Source organism: Oncorhynchus nerka, linkage group LG3 (assembly GCF_034236695.1).
Source record: "Oncorhynchus nerka isolate Pitt River linkage group LG3, Oner_Uvic_2.0, whole genome shotgun sequence".
NCBI lineage: Eukaryota > Metazoa > Chordata > Actinopteri > Salmoniformes > Salmonidae > Oncorhynchus > Oncorhynchus nerka.
The window spans coordinates 512558-539396 of NC_088398.1; the positions used below are offsets into that span (position 1 = coordinate 512558).

At 43.6% G+C, this 26839-nt stretch overlaps 1 protein-coding gene and 1 pseudogene across 1 annotated transcript; both read right to left on the reverse strand.

The window, feature by feature from the left end:
* Positions 1–7304, reverse strand: part of LOC135563605 (nibrin-like) — a 22486-nt pseudogene extending 15182 nt beyond the window's left edge.
* A 4893-nt stretch (positions 7305–12197) lies between these two features.
* On the reverse strand, positions 12198–18025 carry LOC115118971 (proteoglycan 4-like). Its single transcript, XM_029647696.2, has 5 exons — positions 17726–18025; positions 17544–17598; positions 13454–13568; positions 13057–13325; positions 12198–12650 (listed from the first exon to the last, which is right to left on the reverse strand). Exons 1-4 carry the CDS (start codon positions 18023–18025, stop codon positions 13067–13069), a joined length of 729 nt encoding a protein of 242 aa, XP_029503556.1. The 3' UTR covers positions 12198–12650; positions 13057–13066.
* Positions 18026–26839: the final 8814 nt, after the last annotated feature.

Consider the following 26839-nt stretch of genomic DNA (forward strand, 5'->3'; position numbering starts at 1 on the left):
TACCTGGCATGATGACTCCTTGCTGTCCCCAGTCCACCTGGCCGTGCTGCTGCTCCAGTTTCAACTGTTCTGCCTGCGTCTATGGAACCCTGACCTGTTCACCGGACGTGCTACCTGTCCCAGATCTGCTGTTTTCAACTGTCTAGAGACAGCAGGAGCGGTAGAGATACTCTTAATGATCGGCTATGAAAAGCCAACTGACATTTACTCCTGAGGTGCTGACTTGTTGCACCCTCGACAACTACTGTTATTATTATTATTTGACCATGCTGGTCATTTATGAACATTTGAACATCTTGGCCATGTTCTGTTATAATCTTGTTGTGTCTTTGGCTATGCCGGATTAAGTGGTATGACATGCTATTCTATAAAATGATTTCTACGTAATTAATAATACCTGATTGAGCTAATCATGTAAATGTAATTAACTAGAGAGTCGGGGCACCACAAAATAATATTTATAGAGTTGTTATCTTCTGAATTAACTCTTAAAGAGATCAATAGCAGTCGATATTAATCGTCACCTTAATTCAGTCTCATCTGAAAGTTGTAAATTCTTGGTTATCTTCACGCACCCTGGCTAACAAGTTGAATCAGCAATACAAAATTGGGTTTAATTATTTATTTACTAAATACCTAACTAATCACACAGAATTACATATACACAGAATGAATTATACCTTGATTACAAATGACGTCATAAAGGAAAACGTCCCTAGAGGGTGGAAGAGATATGACAGCTGGTTACACAAAAGAAAAGGGCAGGGTTTGAGTGAAAGAGCGGGAAGACTGAGGGACAAAGGAAGAAGCTGTGCTATTGTAAATACAGTATCTTATGCATTCTAAATTACCGCCCATTTGGAAAAGGAAAATGCAATAAACATTTACTTTGAGCTGCGCTTCGGTAGGTTGGTGGTAGATGGAAGGCCGTGTTGCCAAACCGAAATCCTTTGTCCTTTGAAGAATGTCTCTGGTGGTCAATTGGATACGTTGCAGTAACGTCGTTGTGTGATAGACGAGATACTCTGTCTGTTCCTTCCTAACCTTCGTTTGCAGCTGCTGTTGCTAACTCAACGGCTAGGAAGTATCACTTCTGTAGTGAATAAGAGTTCAAATTTCATACCATTCGCAACCAAAGCTCACGCTGATGTTGGCTTCGTTCTGTAGTTATTATCTGAACCATTCTGACATCGGACCGTCGTCCTCACATCCTCGGAACTGGAGGTTACATTTTTGTCAAGGGCTTATATAGTGGAGGGAGAAAAGGGGTGTGTTTCATAGTTTACAACCTATGTATCTGTCCCCCCCCTAACTCTATAGGTCCATCTCTCACTCTCTTTATGATTATCCTTCTATGCATTGGGGACACACACACACACACACCGTTATGACTTGTCTTCGTCATCTTCTCTTGTTTCCCTGCAGTGATTGTCCCTGTGCAAACAGTGTGGACTCACTCAGATAACAGTTGCCCCAGGAAGCAGTTATGAGACCATTTTTATGGATACCCCAAACTGGATGTAACATTTGGTTTCAGAGAGTTAAACCACTGGGGATCATGTGGTTTCAGAGAGTTAAACCACTGGTGATCATGTGGCTTCAGAGAGTTAAACCACTGGTGTTCATGTGGCTTCAGAGAGTTAAACCACTGGTGATAATGTGGCTTCAGAGAGTTAAACCACTGGTGATAATGTGGCTTCAGAGAGTTAAACCACTGGTGATAATGTGGCTTCAGAGAGTTAAACCACGGGTGTTCATGTGGCTTCAGAGAGTTAAACCACGGGTGTTCATGTGGCTTCAGAGAGTTAAACCACTGGTGTTCATGTGGCTTCAGAGAGTTAAACCACTGGTGATCATGTGGCTTCAGAGAGTTAAACCACTGGTGTTCATGTGGCTTCAGAGAGTTAAACCACTGGTGATCATGTGGCTTCAGAGAGTTAAACCACTGGTGATCTCTATCAATGTAGCTGTATAGTAACCATTAACCTATGCCATCACGGACAGCAGATGAGTGTTTGGTTTCTGTGCATGTGTGTGTGTTTGGTTTGCGTTTGTATATGTGTGTGTGCACCCTTGTGTGTTTATGAGGGAGGGAAAGTCATTGAGAGAAGGTGTCTGCAATATTTGAGGGACCATGTTGTAAGACCACATAATATGACCACTCATTATACCAGACGTACTCCTATAGCTCCTTCCACCAACCTTCTCTGCTATATAGAGTTGAAGTCAGAAGTCAGATAAAGTAATCCCTCTCACCCCCCCTCCCCCTTAAAAGATTTAGATGCACTACTGTTCCACTGGATGTCATAAGGTGAATGCACCAATTTGTAAGTCGCTCTGGATAAGAGCGTCTGCTAAATGACTTAAATGTAAATGTAAATGTAGTTATTAAAACTCGTTTTTCAACCACTCCACACATTTCTTGTTAACACATATTTCTTTAGCAGATGCACTTTAATTTAGATTACGAGGAAGTCGTTTAATGGCTGCATTGTCCAACAATTGCTTTATGATGCAATTACATTAATACATTCATGCATATCAGTCATTATTATGTATAACAAGAGGTTCTATCACTTATGATGAGTCATTAAAGCTGGGATCCTGAAACAATAACAAAGCGGCTAACCCCGCCTGTGTTTTGGTAAAAAGCTGAGGGATGCCTGGAGAAATGAAATCACTTTCAAATTTAAAGCAAGAGCTATGTATGCAAGGACTGGCCATCCATGATATCAACATGATAGTTATAACCACGTTTAAATTCATAGACAGAGCTATGTATGCAAGGACTGGCCATCCATGATATCAACATGATAGTTATAACCATGTTTAAATTCATAGACAGAGCTATGTATGCAAGGACTGGCCATCCATGATATCAACATGATAGTTATAACCATGTTTAAATTCATAGACAGAGCTATGTATGCAAGGACTGGCCATCCATGATATCAACATGATAGTTATAACCATGTTTAAATTCATAGACAGAGCTATGTATGCAAGGACTGGCCATCCATGATATCAACATGATAGTTATAACCATGTTTTGAGGCTGTACAGTGTTTGTTTACATTGACTTTGTTTACAAACATTGGAGTATAACAAGCCTATATTTTGGGTTAAGATGCTGTATGACAGTTGAACTAAGCCCTTGAGGCATTTAGAAGTTATATTCTTCAAGAACCAATGGCTATAATGTATATCATTAAGTCCTAAAATGGATGTAGTAACTAAGGATTGTAGCTTTAAAATGTGTTTGTGAGTATGGCATCACTGTGTTTCACTGACCTTTATAATGAATGTCATTAAATACCTTAGAAACATGCAGCCATCTAATTATGTAGATATATGTTATCCACACTATTACTATTAGCCAATTATGCCATTTAATTCAGGGCCTCTTTCTTCTTCCATTTTTGCAGTAATTGTGCAATTAGTTGTTTGTAATTTTGGGTAGAGCAGACATTTCTATATATTTCTGTTAGCTGCATGTGTGACATAACTCCACCAGTCCTATTTATGATATAATTTGCAGGGATTAAACTTTTTTTAAACACGTTTTCCCCCCAAAAAACACAAAAGAAAATCTATTAGTATATTTGAGTTTAACCACAATATTTATTGTTCTGATTTTTCTGGTGGATTAAATTGAAATTGAAACCGACTTTCTATGGCTTGTTTTAAAAATAACAATATTTGGGAGATCATTTCCTTTTCAAATAACTGAAAGTGCAAGGTTGTAATCTGAATAAAGGGAAAATGCAATTTTTTAACATAGGGTTAGACAGGGTAGCAGGGTAGCCTAGTGGTTAGAGGGTTGGACTAGTAACTGAAAGGTTGCAAGGTCATATCCTCCGAGCTGACAAGGTACAAATCTGTCGTTCTGCCCCTGAATAGGCAGTTAACCCACTGTTCCTAGGTCGTCACTGAAAATAAGAATTTGTTCTTAACTGACGTGCCTAGTTAAATAAAGGTATAAAAAAAATCTTTAATTTCCTAGTGAACCAGTTCTGATTTAAGTGTAACTTTTGTATGACTGAAGCCTTTAGTGAGAGGTCTAATACTTTAATATCTAATCATTTCTGTCTTCTGAATTCATATTCATTATATAAATAGGCTGTTTAATTTTGTCTGGCTTACCCTCCAAAACTACTTAAGTAGTACTTTAAAGCATTTGTACTTAACTGCTTTGCACCACTCTGTGCATGCTTCTGAGAGCTTTAGGAAACATGTATTGCACATCACAATGATGTCAATTTAACTGATGTGGGTAGTAGTGTATACTGGGTGGGTGGGTTTTCTGATGTCAGACGATATGAATATCTATCAGATGCTGCTTATCCAGGATAGGACAGAATATATCAATATGGTTTCACAGCTGCACCATAGATCTCTATATCTCCTGTGTGTGTGTGTGTGTTGTTTTGTGAGTGTTATCAGGACACCCAAGGTGGTAAGTGCAGACAATTTCAAGAAGAAAGAGCATTAATGTGTATAAACAACAGATTATCCTCCTCATGGACTGCACCAGGTTTGCCAGTTATTGCTGTGAGATGTTACCCCACTCTTCCACCAAGGCACCTGCAAGTTCCCGAACCTTTCTGGGGGGAATGGCCCTAGCCCGCACCCTCCGATCCAACAGGTCCCAGACGTGCTCAATGGGATTGAGTTATGGGCTCTTTGCTGGCCATGGCAGAACACTAACATTCCTGTCTTGCAGAAAATCATGCACAGAACGAGCAGTATGGCTGGTGGCATTGTCATGCTGGAAGGTCAAGTCAGGATGAACATTGAGATTGCCTGCAATGACAACAAGGTCAGTCCGATGAGGCTGTGACACACCGCCCCAGACCATGACGGACCCTTTACATCCAAATCAATCCCGCTCCAGAGTACAGGCCTCGTTGTAACGTTCATTCCTTCGACGATAAATGCGAATCCGACCATCACCCCTGGTGAGACAAAACCGCGACTCGTCAATGAAGAGCATCTTTTGCCAGTCCTGTCTGGTCCAGCGACGGTGGGTTTGTACCCATAGGCGACGTTGTTGCCGGTGATGTCTGGTGAGGACCTGCCTTACAACAGGCCTACAAGCCCTCAGTCCAGCCTCTCTCAGCCTATTGTGGACAGTCTGAGCACTGATTGAGGGATTGTGCGTTCCTGGTGTAACTCGGGCAGTTGTTGTTGCCATCCTGTACCTGTCCCACAGGTGTGATGTTCGGATGTACCGATCCTGTGCAGGTGTTGTTACACGTGGTCTGCCACTGCGAGGACGATGAGCTGTCCGTCCTGTCTCCCTGTAGCGCTGTCTTAGGCATCTCACAGTACGGACATCTGCAGTCCTCATGCCTCCTTACAGCATGCCTTAGGCATGTTCACGCAGAAGAGCAGGGACCCTGGGCCTCTTTCTTTTGGTGTTTTTCAGAGTCAGTAGAAAGGCCTCTTTTGTGTCCTAAGTTTTCATAACTGTGACCTCAATTGCCTACCGTCTGTAAACTGCTAGTGTCTTAACGACCGTTCCACAGGTGCATGTTCATTAATTGTTTATGGTTCATTGAACAAGCATGGGTAACAGTGTTTAAACCCTTTACAATGAAGATCTGTGAAGTTATTTGGATTTTTACGAATTATCTTTGAATGACAGGGTCCTAAAAAAGGGACGTTTCTTTTTTTGCTGAGTTTATATGTGCATATATATTTGCAAAAAAATATATGGGGGATTGGAAGTGATGCAGACAATTACATTGATGGAAGCTACATTCTATCTGCAATATTAAAGCTGATCTACCCCCTTATAATTTATAGTTTTGACAACTTTTACTTATCTACATTTCTTTCAAAAAATTATATCTCGAGTGTTGGAGTGTGCCCCTGGCTCTCCGTAAATTTAAAAAACTTTATTGTGCCGTTTGCTTAATATAAGCAATTTGAAATTATTCATGCTTTTTTTGATAGTTAAGTATATTTTTGCAATTAAATTTACTTTTGATACTTAATTAAGTATATTTGAAACAAAAAAAATGTTTACTTTTACTCAAGTAGTATTTTACCAGGTGACTTTTACTTGTCATTTTCTATTAAGGTATCTTTACTTTACTTTACTCAAGCATGACAATTGGATATTTTTTCCACCACTGCATGTATGCATCACACACATGATGATATTACTCACTATCCTTAATCACATTAGCTGTTGCTTAGCGACTAGCAAAAACTCTTAGTGTCTGGAAGTAATGTGGAAAGTCTTTCATTCCCAAACTAAGTCAAAGATATGATTATTAAAAGATAAAAATAGCCTGCCGAAGACTTCTCGCAATATCTCTGCATTCAGAGAGGGGTGAGTAAGGGAGAGAAGAGGGAGAGAGGGTGAGGGAGAAAAAGAGAACAACAGAGAGAGCAAGGGGGGAAGAGAGGAAGAAAGAGTGAGTGAGGGAGGAAGACAGCTAGGGAGGGAGGGGAAATGAGACAACGAGAGAGGAAAATATCTCAGTTTTACTGTCTCTGTGAGGTTTGATAATTACTGTCTCCGTGAGGTTTGATAATTACTGTCTCCGTGAGGTTTGATAATTACTGTTTCCATGAGGTTTGATAATTTGATGTGGAGTTTTTGGAAGGCCAATCCACGTGCATCCTCTTAAATGTAGAGGCAACATCAGCAGCCTCCACAGTTTGGACCACTTCCTATCTGTGGGACTGGGATGGACTGCTCTGACCATGGACCACTTCCTATCTGTGGGACTGGGATGGGCTGCTCTGACCATGGACCACTTCCTATCTGTGGGACTGGGATGGACTGCTCTGACCATGGACCACTTCCTATCTGTGGGACTGTGATGGGCTGCTCTGACCATGGACCACTTCCTATCTGTGGGACTGGGATGGACTGCTCTGACCATGGACCACTTCCTATCTGTGGGACTGGGATGGACTGCTCTGACCATGGACCACTTCCTATCTGTGGGACTGGGATGGACTGCTCTGACCATGGACCACTTCCTATCTGTGGGACTGGGATGGACTGCTCTGACCATGGACCACTTCCTATCTGTGGGACTGGGATGGACTGCCATGACCATGGACCACTTCCTATCTGTGGGACTGGGATGGACTGCTCTGACCATGGACCACTTCCTATCTGTGGGACTGGGATGGGCTGCTATGGCCATGGACCACTTCCTATCTGTGGGACTGGGATGGGCTGCTATGACCATGGACCACTTCCTATCTGTGGGACTGGGATGGGCTGCTATGACCATGGACCACTTCCTATCTGTGGGACTGGGATGGGCTGCTGTGACCATGGCTCATAACTGTACTAAGGTGCCATTATAATTAGCCTACTGTTCACTCCTGATTAGTGCACATGGGATAACACAATCTTTGTGCAAGTGCATCAGTCCCAATTTAGATATCAACAGCGGATTTGGTATATCTGCACCTGATATCTATATAATAGTTATAAACTATTGCAGATAGTAAAAGTCAACTGTACCCTCAGTGACCTGACAACCAGATACAATTCGCTGTACAGCCCAAAAAAAGGCACATTTGCATTTGTTGATGGACAAACCGTAGTGAACTGTAAATGGTTGTTTGTTTTGTGGGCGGAGTCTGTTGGCAGCCGCCAAACTGGAGGTGCACACCAATACTCTGACATCAAACGACATTAACCCTCACACCTCCGCAGTTCTCATTTGTTCAATGTTTTCTGTATACACAGTATACACAGTCTACACACTGTGGCAACATGTTCCAATCAGTCAGGTTTAACCGTCTTTATTCAAAGTAGATGCAATAGCAAAGATAATATAGATATATTTTTTTAAGGAAATCTAAGCAGCCTAATACTACATTACATTGCCTGAATGTTGTCAATTGGTTATTTTAATCATGTTAATTAAAAGATATAAACTAGAAATGTTTGTTTCATATTAACTTACAATATGTCCATGCACACTATAGCACACTATTCAAAACCTGGATCACTCTTTAGAATAAAGTCAAATCAAAGCTCATGAATAAAGCATTTTTAAAATTATTTACAAACAATACAAACCCTGATTATCTGACTCGCCTGGCCTGTTAGAAACCCAGGGTCTGTAGATGTGTGCCAGGCTCTGTAGGAATATGTCTGATATTTAGTTGACTTGATTACGCAGGAGAACAACCGAATATCAAACATATCACACAGCCCCTGGCCAAACAGGACCCCATGCAGCCATCCTGTCTTCTGCCTGAAAGGAGACAGATATGAGTGGGTTTTTAGGACAGATCATTTGTGTGCTGGTGTTAAGAGTTAGAGAGATGATGAAAAAAGAAACATCAGGAAAAGGTGAATTTGGACATCAACATGAACAATTTATCAAATAAAAAACGGTGGTATAAACTGGTTTAAGACATTTGATGTAAGTGCACATTCAACATGTTATTTAGTTTCATAGGGAGAGGACCAGACATGAATGGTATCCAGAGTTCCACCTACAGCAAAGTGACAGCAGAGGGAAGAGCCCTTTGTGGGGAGGGAGTGAAGGTGGGGTTGGTAGGGACAGACGAAACAGATGAAAGACAGGAAACCAACTGATCCAACAGTCCTACAGAGCAAGAGAGAGAGAGAATATTATACTTACAATGTTTTCTATGTCCTAATAGCGTAGTCCTCTTTATCTTGGTCCAGTGTATGTGTGTGTCATATCCATTGCCCATGTTCTGTGTTGTTGACATGAAGAGCAACAGCCGTTCAATGCATGTCCCATTCACACATCTACTCTGGTCACAAAGGTGTTAGGTCTCAGCATGTGGGTGCGTAGGTTTGTGAAGTTTCCGTAAAGTATGTACGATAAGTACAAGGCTATGTAATTTTTAAAGTGCTGGGGAATTTGAGAACATGTGTGTGTGTGCAGCTGTGTGTCAGTGTGTGGTGGAGTTGTGGTCTGTGTGTAAGAGTTTGTGTGAGTTCCCTGTGGGACGAGGTATATATACACCCCTGTAGATTTGGGGGGCTCCACACACACCCATACATCATTAGGAGTGTATTGATTGCTGTGGCCTCGGGCCCTTCCTCCCTGCATTAGCTGGATCAATACATCAGACTTTCATCCAGCTGTGAGTTCACACACTCACACACCCACATGGTCATAGACTAAAGTCAAATAACTCCATGTTTGAATGTGTTCTTAGCTGTAACTATGGCTATAACGTCACTGTAACTATGGCTAGAATGTCACATACAGCCTTATACGTGGACTATCTTTGTGAGTTTAGTAGATAGGAAAGTTGTTTGGATTGATTGTTGCTCCCTCCAGCAGTGGCCTTGTGGTGGGCCTACTGTGGATGGATGTACTGTAGACCAGACATAAATAACCTGTGTGTTCTCCTTACAGCCTTTTCCTTTATTGTCAACCACCCCCTGTCGTCAAGGAGCCCTGGTTGTCAAGGTGAACCTAGTCCTCATGTTGACCTTAGTCATCAAGGTGACCTCTGGTTGTCAATGGAACCCCATGGTGGCTTGTGATGTCATCTGGTGAGATTCTGCAAGTGTGTCTGTGTATCTCACTCTGAATGCAGGTCAAGGGTCATCACTCTTGATGTGTGAAGGGCTCAATGAGAGCAGAGCAACACTTCTCTGGGTGGTATGAACCCACACCTTCAGTGGTAGAATGAGGGAGGAATCTGAAAAGGTCAAATCAACCAGTTCAACAAGGGGTTTGGTGTTGTGTCGTGTGAAGGGATTCACAGTCTTATTTCACAATCATCCAAATATTCTGTTTACTTCCCTTCTTTCAATCATGAGCCTGCCTCAGATGTGCCATCTACTGGGTTCCTGTAGGACAAAAAGGGTACAAAAGATATTATTAAAGTAAATATGAACAACAAAAAATCGGACTGTTTTCCAGCAAAACAGACCAACAGAGTGTTATTAAAAAATGTATATGAGGCTCCAACTACATATACTTAAACTTATACATTATAAAAAATGTTATCATACATTTACAATACAATTTAAAGTCTAAATGAAGTCTAGTTCAGCTTTGCAGCATGATTAAGTCTAATCGCAATGATTCTATTTATCTGTTGACGATTTATCATCTGTTAATTTCTAATACTATTTATCCTGTACTGTTAGAACATGTAGTACTTTCATATTAAACTGAAAGACTAAGAATAATTTAACGTCATGACTACCACCTTACATAATTTGAATTGTCCACTTCCTCATTGCTTGGATTAAGGACAGATATTAGGCATATCAGGACATACTATATGTATTAGTGATGTTAGTGGGATGTTGGGCAGAGGTCCACTCCCCCATCCTATCCCTCCCTCCTCCCCCTTTCCCAACTCTCTCTGCTCTCCCTGTCCTACAGTTGCTGGGCGGTAACAATGACCTTGTGAGTTTGCTGGAGCGGAATGATAGCTCCCTAATTGGCTAGGCCTAATTTAAGCCTGAAGGGAGCATTGTCATCTGTGGAGGGAGGTAGGGGGAGGGAGGGAGGTAGGGGGGAATAGAAAGAGAGAAGGGGGAGGCAGAGGGGAAGAGATAGGACAGAGAAAGGTGGAGAGGGGGACATTAAATGGATAGGAGAGGGAGAGCAAGCGAAAGGTAAAGATAAAAGGACAGAGTGAACAGGATGGAGTGACAGAAAGACAGAGGTCTCCACAGTATATTGTATGGAAGAAAATAAGGATAATTATTTCATTTTATACCAATACATTGCACAGAGAAAAACATTTCATTCTCAAAAAGACACGTGTCTAAATTATTGGCACCCTTAAATATTGTTATATTTTATCAGAATTAACATTTTTCTTTTTTAAGTTGATCTCAGTTTAAGGAACTGAATTGTGGATTTCCATTGCTTCCTGTTTCACTGGGGCATTAAAAATGAGGTAACACGCATGTAAAATCCCTCTGTCATTCATCACCATGGGGAAAGGCAAAGCACTCACAAATAAGAAGAGACATGGTTGTTGACCTTCATAAAATCAGGCAGTGTGTACAATTTTTTTTCTGATAAACAAATATACCACTTAACATTATTAAAGGCAACAATTTAGACGTTTAAAACCACTGGAACAGTGGTAAACTTGCCTGATATCAGATGCAAGTATATCCTGTCCCCAGTGGTATAGTGGTAAAATTGCAAAACTTGGTCGCATCTTCGGGTCACCAAATCTACAATGAGACGCCACCTCCATGCCAGTTGGCTATTTGGAAAGGCTTCAGTCAAAAGCCTTTACTGAGAGCAACCAGCATATGGAAACGCCTGGGGTTTACTAAACGGCATGGGAACTTTGACTGGAACAAGAAATAGAGCTCTTTGGCCATACACACCAGCGTTGGGTTCGGTGTCAAAAGAAGAATCCATATGCAGAAAATAGCCTCATACCTGTAAAATATGGTGGCGGATCTTTGATGTTAAAAGGCTGTTTTGCTTCCACTTGTCCTCGGGCCCTTGTTAAAGTCAACAGCATCATGAACTCTACCAAGTAGTACAACATTGTTTTGACAAAAAGGCTGAAACTTGGCTGCAAGTGGATCTTCCAGCAAGACAATGATCCCAAGCAAACATCAAAAATCCACAAATAAAATGCTTAATTGACCACAAAAATCAACATTTTGCAATTGCCATCTCAGTCTCCGGACTAAAGAAAACCTGTGGTTTGAACTGAAGAGGCCAGTCCATAAGCACAGGCCAACAGAGATCAGGGATCTGGAAAGAGTATATATATATATATATATATATATATATATATATAGAGGAATGGCCTAAGATCATTCAATCTCATAAAACATTCCAGAAAAAGGCTGAGACGTTATCCTGGCTAGGTGTGGGTACACAAAGCATTGAAAACAGGTGTGACAACTTTGACACTTGTCTTTGAGATAAAAATAAATAAATATTTCTCTCTGAGCAATTGTATTCCTATAAATATTTTCTTTATTTGAGCATACAATATACAATTACGCAATACATGTATTATTTATTATATAGTACTTTTTGCTCATCTTTATCAAGGGTGCCAATAAATTTGAGGTGACTTCATTCTATATGAGCAGCTGTTATTAGTTATTTGTCTTGAAATGTTTAAAGATGGAGGGAATCAGAACATACAGTAAACAATGCCAATGTTTGTGCTCACATTAAATATGAAATGGTTCTGTATCAACAGATAATCAAATCCACATTCAAAACTTTCCTTTAGGGTTAAGCTTTATTACATCAGAATCAGACAAACAGAAATACCATTAGTTTAATCCACGACTTTTGATTGGTCAATGCTATGGTTGCCACCACTGCAAAATACCGTCACCGGGGTAACAGAGTGAGGATGATGAGGAGTGACAGAGAGAGGCTCTGGACTTTCCGATTGGTCGATACTGGTGACACATACACATTTGTTCAAATCACACACACAAACACCCCCTGAGGGAGGGTCATACTGAGAGAGAGGAATGGACAAGGTTAACAAACAGTATTCAATATCCACTCATGTTAGATGGTAGTTAATAGACACTCTAAAGTAGCATGAAGGACAAGTTCTAACGAGTTTAAAAAGGAACAGAGAAATGTCCTGCAGAAGGTCTCTGCCTTCCTTATGTCTTTTCTTTGATTCCACGTTGCTCTTCCCGTTCTCTTCGTCCATCCCTAAAAACAAACAAAGGTCAAAATGAAAGAGTCAGTCATCCTTCACACAATAAAGGCAAATAGAACCAACATCCTGATTGACAGATGAGACATTGTTCCAGAGAAGACATGATAGATGGGGATAATAACTAGGACATCATAAAGCTGGTTAACAACATCATACTGACACCACAGTCAACTCTAATACAGTCCCAGACAGCAAGACTCAAAAGATAGTGACACTGTATTTGACTGAAATACTATCCTTTTAAATGATAGAATACTTTTTTTATGATGGTGTTTTTGAGTCTTATCTGGCATTTCTACATAATACCATGTATCTTCACTGCTATAAGCTGTTTCCTAATGCTACCAAGAGAAAACCAATCAGTGGAATGCGAACAGAAAAAGACAGAACAGACGATACCCAGCTCAGCTCATCTCATCTTTGGGGCCTCAGGTTTGGGTTCTTCTGGTTTGGGGGCATCCTCTTGTTTAGGGGCTTCTTTAGGAGAATCAGGTTTGGGTTCGTCTGGTTTGGGGGCTTCTTTAGGAGAATCAGGTTTGGGTTCGTCTGGTTTGGGGGCTTCTTTAGGAGAATCAGGTTTGGGAGCATCTGGTTTGGATTCTTCTGGTTTGGGGGCATCTGGTTTTGGAGCGTCCTCTTGTTTAGGCGGTTCATCTCCACACAGTTTCCTTTGGGAGTCAGAGACAGATAGAGCTAGTGTGTGCAAGTGTCCATATGCCTGTGGTGTACAGGTATACATACAGATGGACATGTATAGAGGTGTTCCATGTTCAGGGCTCCAGTCCCAGTCTCTTACCTTCCCTCTACAGAGTCCTTCTTCACAAAGACACACACTTTGCTGCGCTGCACCACCTGCTGTTTGAGAGACGTCATCTCTGCTACCCAGGCAGCGTTTTGCTTCTCAAACTCAGCTACAGGACCAGACAGAGAGGGGGTTAGAGGCTACAGGACACAACATGGGGTTAGAGGCTACAGGACCAGACAGAGAGGGGGTTAGATGCTACAGGACACAACACGGGGCTAGAGGCTACAGGACAGAGACAGCGAGGGGGTTAGATGCTACAGGACACAACATGGGGTTAGAGGCTACAGGACACAACATGGGGTTAGAGGCTACAGGACACAACATGGGGTTAGAGGCTACAGGACACAACATGGGGCTAGAGGCTACAGGACACAACATGGGGCTAGAGGCTACAGGACACAACATGGGGCTAGAGGCTACAGGACAGAGACACAACATGGGGCTAGAGGCTACAGGACAGAGACAGAGAGGGGGTTAGATGCTACAGGACACAACATGGGGCTAGAGGCTACAGGACAGAACACGGGGCTAGAGGCTACAGGACAGAGGCAGAACAAGGGGTTAGAGGCTACAGGACACAACATGGGGCTAGAGGCTACAGGACACAACATGGGGTTAGAGGCTACAGGACACAACATGGGGCTAGAGGCTACAGGACACAACATGGGGTTAGAGGCTACAGGACACAACATGGGGTTAGAGGCTACAGGACACAACATGGGGCTACAGGCTACAGGACAGAGACACAACATGGGGCTAGAGGCTACAGGACAGAACATGGGGCTAGAGGCTACAGGACAGAGACAGAACAGGGGGTTAGAGGCTACAGGACAGAACACAGGGCTAGAGGCTACAGGACAGAGACAGAACAGGGGGTTCGAGGCTACAGGACACAACATGGGGCTAGAGGCTACAGGACAGAACATGGAGCTAGGGGCTACAGGACAGAACATGGAGCTAGGGGCTACAGGACAGAGACAGAACATGGAGCTAGAGGCTACAGGACAGAACATGGAGCTAGAGGCTACAGGACAGAACATGGAGCTAGAGGCTACAGGACAGAACATGGAGCTAGGGGTTACAGGACAGAACATGGAGCTAGGGGCTACAGGACAGAACATGGAGCTAGGGGCTACAGGACAGAACATGGAGCTAGGGGGGCAGAACAGGACAGAACATGGAGCTAGGGGCTACAGGACAGAACATGGAGCTAGGGGCTACAGGACAGAACATGGAGCTAGGGGCTACAGGACAGAACATGGAGCTAGGGGTTACAGGACAGAACATGGAGCTAGGGGCTACAGGACAGAGACAGAACAGGGGGTTCGAGGCTACAGGACACAACATGGGGCTAGAGGCTACAGGACAGAACATGGAGCTAGGGGCTACAGGACAGAACATGGAGCTAGGGGCTACAGGACAGAGACAGAACATGGAGCTAGAGGCTACAGGACAGAACATGGAGCTAGAGGCTACAGGACAGAACATGGAGCTAGGGGTTACAGGACAGAACATGGAGCTAGGGGCTACAGGACAGAACATGGAGCTAGGGGCTACAGGACAGAACATGGAGCTAGGGGCTACAGGACAGAACATGGAGCTAGGGGCTACAGGACAGAACATGGAGCTAGGGGCTACAGGACAGAACATGGAGCTAGGGGCTACAGGACAGAACATGGAGCTAGGGGCTACAGGACAGAACATGGAGCTAGGGGCTACAGGACAGAACATGGAGCTAGGGGCTACAGGACAGAACATGGAGCTATGGGCTACAGGACAGAACATGGAGCTAGGGGTTACAGGACAGAACATGGAGCTAGGGGCTACAGGACAGAACATGGAGCTAGGGGCTACAGGACAGAACATGGAGCTAGGGGCTACAGGACAGAACATGGAGCTAGGGGCTACAGGACAGAACATGGAGCTAGGGGCTACAGGACAGAACATGGAGCTAGGGGCTACAGGACAGAACATGGAGCTAGGGGCTACAGGACAGAACATGGAGCTAGGGGCTACAGGACAGAACATGGAGCTAGGGGCTACAGGACAGAACATGGAGCTAGGGGCTACAGGACAGAACATGGAGCTAGGGGCTACAGGACAGAACATGGAGCTAGGGGCTACAGGACAGAACATGGAGCTAGGGGCTACAGGACAGAACATGGAGCTAGGGGTTACAGGACAGAACATGGAGCTAGGGGCTACAGGACAGAACATGGAGCTAGAGGCTACAGGACAGAACATGGAGCTAGAGGCTACAGGACAGAACATGGAGCTAGGGGCTACAGGACAGAACATGGAGCTAGGGGCTACAGGACAGAGACAGAACATGGAGCTAGAGGCTACAGGACCGAGAGGCGGATACTTAAAGACAGGTTAGTGAATAAAACATATTCAATAAGACCAGTCGCATATACAGAATACCACTAATACTACTCTTAATCCCAGCGGCCTGCAATGAGCTTATTCCACCACAAGATGTCTCTCATACACCAAAATATTTAGAAGAGTAAAACCTTGCACCTAGAACTGGTCATGGACCGGTTTTAAACCTGTTTTTATGTTCTAGTTCACTGTGAAAGGGAATACCTAGTTAGTTGCAGAACTGAATGCATTTAACAGAAATGTGTCTTCTGCATTTAACCCAACCCCTCTGAATCAGAGGTGCGGGGAGCTGTGCGTTTAACCCAACCCCTCTGAATCAGAGGTGCGGGGAGCTGTGCATTTAACCCAACCCCTCTGAATCAGAGGTGCGGGGAGCTGTGCATTTAACCCAACCCCTCTGAATCAGAGGTGCGGGGAGCTGTGCGTTTAACCCAACCCCTCTGAATCAGAGGTGCGGGGAGCTGTGCGTTTAACCCAACCCCTCTGAATCAGAGGTGCGGGGAGCTGTGCATTTAACCCAACCCCTCTGAATCAGAGGTGCGGGGAGCTGTGCGTTTAACCCAACCCCTCTGAATCAGAGGTGCGGGGAACCCCTCTGTGCGTTTAACCCAACCCCTCTGAATCAGAGGTGCGGGGAGCTGTGCATTTAACCCAACCCCTCTGAATCAGAGGTGCGGGGAGCTGTGCGTTTAACCCAACCCCTCTGAATCAGAGGTGCGGGGAGCTGTGCATTTAACCCAACCCCTCTGAATCAGAGGTGCAGGGAGCTGTGCATTTAACCCAACCCCTCTGAATCAGAGGTGCGGGGAGCTGTGCATTTAACCCAACCCCTCTGAATCAGAGGTGCGGGGAGCTGTGCATTTAACCCAACCCCTCTGAATCAGGGGTGCGGGGAGCTGTGCATTTAACCCAACCCCTCTGAATAACCCAACCCCTCTGAATCAGGGGTGCGGGGAGCTGTGCATTTAACCCAACCCCTCTGAATCAGGGGTGCGGGGAGCTGTGCATTTAACCCAACCCCTCTGAATCAGGGGTGCGGGGAGCTGTGCATTTAACCCAACCCCTCTGAATCAGGGGTGCGGGGAGCTGTGCATTTAACCCAACCCCTCTGAATCAGGGTGCGGGGAGCTGTGCATTTAACCCAACCCCTCTGAATCAGGGTGCGGGAGCTGTGCATTTAACCCAACCCCTCTGAATCAGAGGTGCGGGAGCTGTGCATTTAAACCCCTCTGAATCCCCTCTGAATCAGGGGTGCGGGAGCTGTGCATTTAACCCAACCCCTCTGAATCAGAGGTGCAGGGGAGCTGTGCATTTAACCCAACCCTCTGAATCAGAGGTGCGGGAGCTGTGCATTTAACCCAACCCCTCTGAATCAGAGGTGCGGGGAGCTGTGCATTTAACCCAACCCCTCTGAATCAGAGGTGCGGGGAGCTGTGCATTTAACCCAACCCCTCTGAATCAGAGGTGCGGGGAGCTGTGCATTTAACCCAACCCCTCTGAATCAGAGGTGCGGGGAGCTGTGCATTTAACCCAACCCCTCTGAATCAGAGGTGCGGGGAGCCGTCTTAATCGACGTCCACTTCATTGAGGAGCAGTGAACTATCATACATGTTATCATAGTCGTATCAGTAATAAAAGGCGAAGAGCCTTTCAGAAGTGTTGATGTAACCATAGTTTCAGGTGTTTAAACACTCACTTTTAGAGTTACTGTTCTCTGCCTCAACGGCCCCCACCTCATCCGCAACATGTTTCTGTGACAGGAGAGAGAACACACACACACACACACACACACACACACACACACACACACACACACACACACACACAGGAAATCAATTGTGTAAACTCTAAACCCCAGACATACCCCTCCTTCCTTACCTTTTCTCCCTGACATGCCTCCAGTTCACTCTTCTTCTTGGCCTCTGCAGCCTGCAGTGGGGGGAGTTCTGACCCCAGAGTATCCACCTGCGCCTTGGTCTTGTCCAGCAGGTTGTGAGCTCTGATCACCTCGTGTTGGTACTCTCCCAGTACGTCTCTGGTCACACGCAGTTTAATCGTCTCGAACGATACATGTTTCTGCTCCTTCATCTCTTCTTTCTGCCGCACGTTTATCAGCCCCAGCAGAGCTACGCTAGTCAGCAGAGACACCCCCACCAATACACCCGGTGTCTTCATCATGCCGTGGAGTTTGACCAAGGAACATTCGTGTTCGCTGGTCCCTGTCGACTGCTCCGCGGAAGTGTTGACGACGTCCTCGCAGACTTACAGCGGAAGTACCAATGGAGTGTGAAAGGACAGGTGGCCACCCACTGTACTTGAGCGGAGTCCGTGCTTCAGCTTTCAGGTGAAACGGAAGTCAGGTTGAAAATACTATATCCCTGAAAAACAGAAACATCTGCTTCTGTCGACTCCGCGGAGAGCGCACTTATTCTTATTCTTTTTTCTTTTGGAGAGATCTTTCATCCCCGTGCCCGCCCACCTGTCACGGTCTGTCATGCTATCTGGGACCCTTGGGATGGGCCTACCTCCCTTTGAAGTTGACTTTTAAAATTGTTAATAATTCTTAAAGTTAGGTAAGAATTATGGTTAAGGTTAGAGTAGGGTTTAAGGTTAGGATTTAGGGTATGGACGTCCCAAGGCTCCCAGATAGCACTAGCAAACCTGGCACTGCTACGCGGAAGTAAGTGGATGAATGCAAAATAGTCATCAGCACTCCGGAATTCAAGGGAATATAAACGTAAAAAGGTAACGTGATAATACTGTATAACATGCGCAACTCGAATTAGGAATGATATCATAATTTGTTAAACACGCCCTAGCCTATAGGCTACGGCTACCTTTGATTTAGTTCCAGTATAAACATTTAGTCATGACAAACATATTAACCTATAAAGCTCTGCCAGTTTGAGGTAAGGCCACACTCTAGCTATGTTTCCAGTCAATTAACTAGGAATTTACAGTAAAACAAAAAGCAGAGCAAAATCGTTGGTAAAGTCAATAAAAAAAATGTAATCTGGTTACAACCAATAATTTATATACAGTAGATGACTGACATGGGGCGCTGTGTTGAAGCCACCTGCGCCTCCATCTTGGAACTCCCCCGCCGTTGTAAAAAATATGTAAGGAAATATATAAATGTACCAAGCTAAGGACCCTGGGACTAAACACCTCCCTCTGCAACTGGATCCTGGACTGCCTTACAGGGTGCATGTGTAACAGTATAGCTTCCGTCCCTCTCCTCGCCCAAACCTGGGCTCAAACCAGGGACCCTCTGCACACATCAACCACGAAGCATCGTTACCCATCGCGCCACAAAATCCGTGTCCCTTGCAGAGCAAGGGGATCAACTACTTCTAGGTCTTGGAGCGAGTGACATCACCGACTGAAACACTATTAGCGCCCACCACCGCTAACTAGCTAGCCATTTCACATCAGCCACACATGCTTATTGATGAATTGGAGAAAAAAAATGTAATCTATATTAGAATAAGGCTGTAACGTAACAAAATTAGGAAAAAGTCAAGGGGTCTGAATACTTTCCGAATGCACTGTATATTTTCAGTTTGTAAGTGTGTGAAATGCGGGTTGGAGACATGTTTATTTTGACATAATAAAGAACAACTTTTATAAACAATAGGAACACTGCCATGTTGCACTGAGCTTTTCTGTTTGAAAAACCACATCAGTTTCTGACTTTCGGCTGTCACAGATGCACCTCCCCCGACCTCACCCCTCAACTTTTGTCTACAGTCGGTTGCTTTCCCTTTCCCACTCAAATGATCCCAATGTCTTACTGGCCTCTTCGAGACAGGCCCTTTATATCCTAATCAGACAGCACCAGAGTAAACACCAGCCTATTGGAGACAGGCCCTTTATATCCTAATCAGACAGCACCAGAGTAAACACCAGCCTCTTAGAGACAGGCCCTTTATATCCTAATCAGACAGCACCAGAGTAAACACCAGCCTCTTGGAGACAGGCCCTTTATATCCTAATCAGACAGCACCAGAGTAAACACCGGCCTCTTGGAGACAGGCCCTTTATATCCTAATCAGACAGCACCAGAGTAAACACCAGCCTCTTGGAGACAGGCCCTTTATATCCTAATCAGACAGCACCAGAGTAAACACCAGCCTCTTGGAGACAGGCCCTTTATATCCTAATCAGACAGCACCAGAGTAAACACCGGCCTTGTGGAGACAGGCCCTTTATATCCTAATCAGACAGCACCAGAGTAAACACCAGCCTCTTGGAGACAGGCCCTTTATATCCTAATCAGACAGCACCAGAGTAAACACCAGCCTCTTGGAGACAGGCCCTTTATATCCTAATCCGACAGCACCAGAGTAAACACCAGCCTCTTGGAGACAGGCCCTTTATATCCTAATCAGACAGCACCAGAGTAAACACCAGCCTCTTGGAGACAGGCCCTTTATATCCTAATCAGACAGCACCAGAGTAAACACCAGCCTCTTGGAGACAGGCCCTTTATATCCTTATCAGACAGCACCAGAGTAAACACCAGCCTCTTGGAGACAGGCCCTTTATATCCTAATCAGACAGCACCAGAGTAAACACCAGCCTCTTGGAGACAGGCCCTTTATATCCTAATCAGACAGCACCAGAGTAAACACCAGCCTCTTGGAGACAGGCCCTTTATATCCTAATCAGACAGCACCAGAGTAAACACCAGCCTCTTGGAGACAGGCCCTTTATATCCTAATCAGACAGCACCAGAGTAAACACCAGTCTCTTGGAGACAGGACCTTTATATCCTAATCAGACAGCACCAGAGTAAACACCAGCCTCTTGGAGACAGGACCTTTATATCCTAATCAGACAGCACCAGAGTAAACACCAGCCCGTGAGGCTGGTAGGAAGTCAAAACAAAAGGCTGCTACTTTGCCAGCTGCTACAGAATCATACAGTGTTTACACAATGTCATCAATACAATATGAATAATCAGTGTGTCCTCGGTCCTTGTACATCCAGGCTGGTGTTAATCACTATCAATAGATATGAGAATAATCCATAACATTCAGTATCAAGTCTAGTGACCATCAACCCGCACCTTGAGTGTCACATACACTGGATATCATGTGTTTTACAGAAGGAACATAATATATACTAATATGCTAAACATTGTGTTAATCACTCTAAACTGAATATGAACTTTAATGATCTTAAATCTCCCCATAGCACACACTGCACCCTAAATGATGACTTACTACATGGAACAATTTCATAATCTCTGGTTGTCTGTGTACCCTCTAAGAGGAAGAGGGAGGAGAAATTAAATGCAAATGAATGAGATAGATAAACAATAGAGAGAGCATATCTGTTAGTAATAAAACATGACCCCTGAAACAGAAGGTGAGAGCAAGAGAGGAAGGGAGGGAGAGAGAGAAGTGGGGAGGGAGGGAGATAAAAGCGGTGGGAGTGTGGTAGTTAAACAAGGAAGTAGAATTCGCTTTGTCTACCAAACATTCCACCTAGCAGGACGAACCAGTTACAGGTGGACAGACTACCATCAGCAACCAGAGGGAGGGAATTTGAACACACACACTCTCCAACACACACAGGCTGACTACGGGGATGGTTGAGAAGTGACCGATCAAGACAGCAACCAAGAAGGACAAACTGGACCTGACTTGAGCCTCATCTCTCTCCCTCTCTCTTTCTCTACCTCCTTCCTTCTCTCTGTCCTGTCCCAGCAGTATGCGGGCTGTGTCTGCGCTAGTGATCCTGGCCGTGGGTGTGATGGTGGTGTTGATGTACCAGGCGGTCCGCCAGGAGCTGACTCTGCGGGGTCTTAAAGCCCGCGCTCTGGAGAGCTCCTCTCAGGTCAAGCAGAAGGAGAACGACATCGTCCAGGTCAAGATGAAGATCCAGAAGCTGAATGGTGAGCTGGAGCCCATCAACACCAAGAGAGAGGAGCTGACTAAGAAGAAGGAGCAGTCTGCTAAAGCCACAGGCGAGGCGGACAAGAGTCTAAAGACCTGTCATACAGAGAAGGTAGGCTCTCACACACACACACACTATGTAAACAGACACCTGCTACATAGAGAAGGTACAGCACTGTTTATACTCGTGTTATGGTCTATAATAATCCATTAACAGAATGCCTGTACCAAGTCTCACCAGCCCTAACCAACAATGCAGTTCCAGAAATAGAGTTAAGAAAATATTTACTAAATAAACTCAAGTAAAAATGTTTTTATCAAAAGTAACACAAGAAAATTACATAACAATAACAAGGCTATATACAGGTTGTACCGGTACCAAGTCAATGGGCGGGGGTACAGGTTAGTCAAGGTAATACGTACATTTTTACATGTAGAGGTGTATATCAGGTGAGGTGTGTTAATGTTTTGTGTTTCATACTAGAGGGCAACTTGATCTGATTACCACATCACCACATCATTCACCACTGTGGCAGATTACACACACTAGAAGGTAAACTGACATGGGATATACAGTGGGGCAAAAAAGTATTTAGCCAGCAACCAATTGTGCAAGTTCTCCCACTTAAAAAGATGAAAGAGGCCTGTAATTTTCATCATAGGTACACTTCAACTATGACAGACAAAATGAGGGAAAACAATCCAGAAAATCACATTGTAGGATTTTTAATGAATTTATTTGCAAATTATGGTGGAAAATAAGTATTTGGTCAATAACAAAAGTTTATCTCAATACTGTGTTCTGTAAGTCTTCACAAGGTTTTCACACACTGTTGCTGGTATTTTGGCCCATTCCTCCATGCAGATCTCCTCTAGAGCAGTGATGTTTTGGGGCTGTTGCTGGGCAACACGGACTTTCAACTCCCTCCAAAGATTTTCTATGGGGTTGAGATCTGGAGACTGGCTAGGCCACTCCAGGACCTTGAAATGCTTCTTACGAAGCCACTCCTTCGTTGCCCGGGCGGTGTGTTTGGGATCATTGTCATGCTGAAAGACCCAGCCACGTTTCATCTTCAATGCCCTTGCTGATGGAAGGAGGTTTTCACTCAAAATCTCACGATACATGGCCCCATTCATTCTTTCCTTTACACGGATCAGTCGTCCTGGTCCCTTTGCAGAAAAACAGCCCCAAAGCATGATGTTTCCACCCCATGCTTCACAGTAGGTATGGTGTTCTTTGGATGCAACTCAGCATTCTTTGTCCTCCAAACAAGACGAGTTGAGTTTTTACCAAAAAGTTATATTTTGGTTTCATCTGACCATATGACATTCTCCCAATCTTCTTCTGGATCATCCAAATGCTCTCTAGCAAACTTCAGACGGGCCTGGACATGTACTGGCTTAAGCAGGGGGACAGGTCTGGCACTGCAGGATTTGAGTCCCTGGCGGCGTAGTGTGTTACTGATGGTAGGCTTTGTTACTTTGGTCCCAGCTCTCTGCAGGTCATTCACTAGGTCCCCCCGTGTGGTTCTGGGATTTTTGCTTACCGTTCTTGTGATCATTTTGACCCCACGGGGTGAGATCTTGCGTGGAGCCTCAGATCGAGGGAGATTATTAGTGGTCTTGTATGTCTTCCATTTCCTAATAATTGCTCCCACAGTTGATTTCTTCAAACCAAGCTGCTTACCTGTTGCAGACTCAGTCTTCCCAGCCTGGTGCAGGTCTACAATTTTGTTTCTGGTGTCCTTTGACAGCTCTTTGGTCTTGGCCATAGTGGAGTTTGGAGTGTGACTGTTTGGGGTTGTGGACAGGTGTCTTTTATACTGATAACAAATTCAAACAGGTGCCATTAATACAGGTAACGAGTGGAGGACAGAGGAGCCTCTTAAAGAAGAAGTTACAGGTCTGTGAGAGCCAGAAATCTTGCTTGTTTGTAGGTGACCAAATACTTATTTTCCACCATAATTTGCAAATAAATTCATAAAAAATCCTACTGTGATTTTCTGGATATTTTTTCCTAATTTTGTCTGTCATAGTTGAAGTGTACCTATGATGAAAATTACAGGCCTCTCTCATCTTTTTAAGTTGGAGAACTTGCACAATTGGTGGCTGACAAAATACTTTTTTGCCCCACTGTATTACATTGCCTTCAGAAAGTTTTCACACTCCTTCACTTTTTGTTGTTTTACAACCTGAAGTTAAAATGGATTGAATTGAGATTTTGTGTCACTGAACTACACACAATACCTCAAAATGTAAAGATGATATTATGTGTTCTGAAATTGTAAAAAAAAATATGTAAAAAATGAAAAGCTGAAATGTCTTAGTCAATAAGTATTCAGCACCTTTGTTATGGGGCGGCAGGGTGGTTAGAGCATTGGACTAGTAACCGAAAGGTTGCAAGTTCAAATCCCCGAGCTGACAAGGTACAAAATTTGTCGTTCTGCCCCTGAACAGGCAGTTAACCCACTGTTCCTAGGCCGTCATTGAAAATAAGAATTTGTTCGTAACTGACTTGCCTAGTAAAATAAAGGTTAAATAATAAAAACAATTTTTTAAATATGGCAAGCCCAAATAAATTGAGGAGTAAAAATCTGCTCCTGCTAAGCTAATTGTTTTAAGATGGTCATACCATGGATTATTTAGCTATTTGTTTGGAATTGTTTATATCTTTAGGTATATAAAGAAAATATAGCACATAGAAACGCATTGAATAACGCATTCATAAATGGCAAAACAGACAGTCAAAAAATAGATCATAAGGAATAAGGTTTTGAAGTGTCTGTCCTATATCTAGGAGATATAAGAAAACTCAGGAAATAAAAATTTTTTTGGCACAAAACTACTTCCATACCTCCGTTTACAGGGTTACGTTCAGATGAGCCCCATGACACTTGTTCGGACACTACAGATGTTTTCGTGAGGAGACCGATTTTCGGGATGTATGCTGATCTGACAAACAGCATTGTAGCTCTGCCACTTTCCACTGCAGATGCACAAGGTGGATGCAATGGATTGAGACACCGCCCATACAGTACCTCTATCTTAAACAGACAGATTTTGATGGGGATTTTGCATGGACTCACTCTGTGTGCCACAAGTGTTTAACATGATTACCCCACATAATGATTACCCCATCTAAGTACCCCACACATACAATTATTTGTAAGGTCTCTCAGTCCAGCAGTGAATTTCAAGCACAGATTCAACCGCAAAGACCAAGGAGGTTTTCCAGTGCCTCGCAAAGAAGGACACCTTTTGGTAGGACACCTTTGACGTGGTGAAGTTATTAATTACATTTTGGATGGTGTATCAATACACCCAGTCACTACAAAGATACAGGTGTCCTCAGTGGCTGTAGAGGAAGGAAACTGCTCAACACCATGAAACAGAGTTTATTGGCTGTGATAGGAGAAAACTGAGGATGGATCAACAACGGTGTAGTTACTCCACAAAACTAGCCTCAAGGACAGAGTGAAAAGAAGGAAGTCTGTACAGAATAAAAAATATTCCAAAACAGGAATCCTGTTTCCAATAAGGCACTTTAGCAATACTGCAAATAATGAGGCAAAGAAATTACATTTGTCTCCTGAATACAAAGCTTCTTTTTTTTTTTTAACAAAACACATCACCATACATCGCCACTCTTCATATTTTCAAGCATGTTGGTGGCTGCATCATGTTATGGGTGTGCTTGTCATCGGCAAGGACTAGGGAGTTTATTATGATAAAAATGTATGGAATAGTGCTAAGCACAGGCAAAATCCTATAGGAAAACCTGGTTCAGTCTGCTTTCCAACAGACACTGGGAGACAAATTCACCTTTCAGCAGCACAATAACCTAAAACACAAGGCCAAATATACACTGGAGTTGCTTACCATGACGCCATTGAATGTTCCTGAGTGGCCTAGTTACAGTTTTGACTTGAATCGTCTTGAAAATCTATGGCAAGACATGAAAATGGCTGTCTAGCAATGATCAACAAACAAGTTGAAAGAGCTTTAACAATGTTTTAAAGAATAATGGGCAAATATTGTACAATCAGATGTGCAAAGCTGTGTGCTCACACTGTAATCGCTGCTGAAGGGGATTCTAACATGTTTTGGCAGGGGGATTGAATACGTACAGTATCTAATCAAGATATATTAGTGGTTTATTTTTCCATTATTACTTTTTTATTTTCCTTTTTGAATTACAGAGTATTTTGTGTAGATCGTTGGCAAAAAAATACAATTAAACCTATTTGAATCCGACTTTGTATCACAACAAAATTTGGAAAAAGTCAAGGGGTGTGAATACTTTCTGAAGGTATGTTTTGTGTTATGTGGCATGTGAGAGGAATTCTGCCAGGTATTCTCTTAGCAGTGATCAGTCAGCAATTAAATTTTGTTCTCACTTATTAGTCACAAATATTATTAGTCACACTTTAAACAAAGTGCATATTATGAAGGACTTATTGTATGCCTTATGTAGCCCTTAATAAGGCCTAGCTAGACAAGGCCCACAATGCTTCAAATACCGGTCCTCATCCCCCCTCTTTTTTTCTCCTCAGGCCGATGCGGAGAAAAAGAAGACTGAGGCGTCGGTGGCCCTTCAGAAAGTTAAAGGTACGATGGCTATTTTACTGCAGTGATGGGATACCGTCAGCTCAGTCATGAATTGCTCCCTTTTAGGTGGTTGTAGAATTTAACATCTCTTTTCTGGATTTTGATCATTAGTGGGTATCAGCCTAATTCTGCTCTGCATGAATTATTTGGTGTTTTACATTTTACACGGGGGATATTTTTGCAGAATTCTGCATGCAAAGTCTCAATTTGGTGTTTGTTCCATTTTGTGAATTCTTGGTTGTTGAGCTGACCCCAGACCTCACAACCTTTCTCTCTCTCAATACATTTTTTCCTGCCCTCCCCATTTCCCTCCATGTCTTTCTCTCCTCCTCTTTCTCTCCTCCTTACCACCTCTCTCTCAATACCCTTTCTTCCTTATCTACCCTTTTTTCCTACCCTCCCGCTTTCCACCCCTCTCTCATTATTCCTCGCTCCCCCTCTAGATGACCAAGAAGCACAGAAGAAGAAAGCTCAGGAGGAG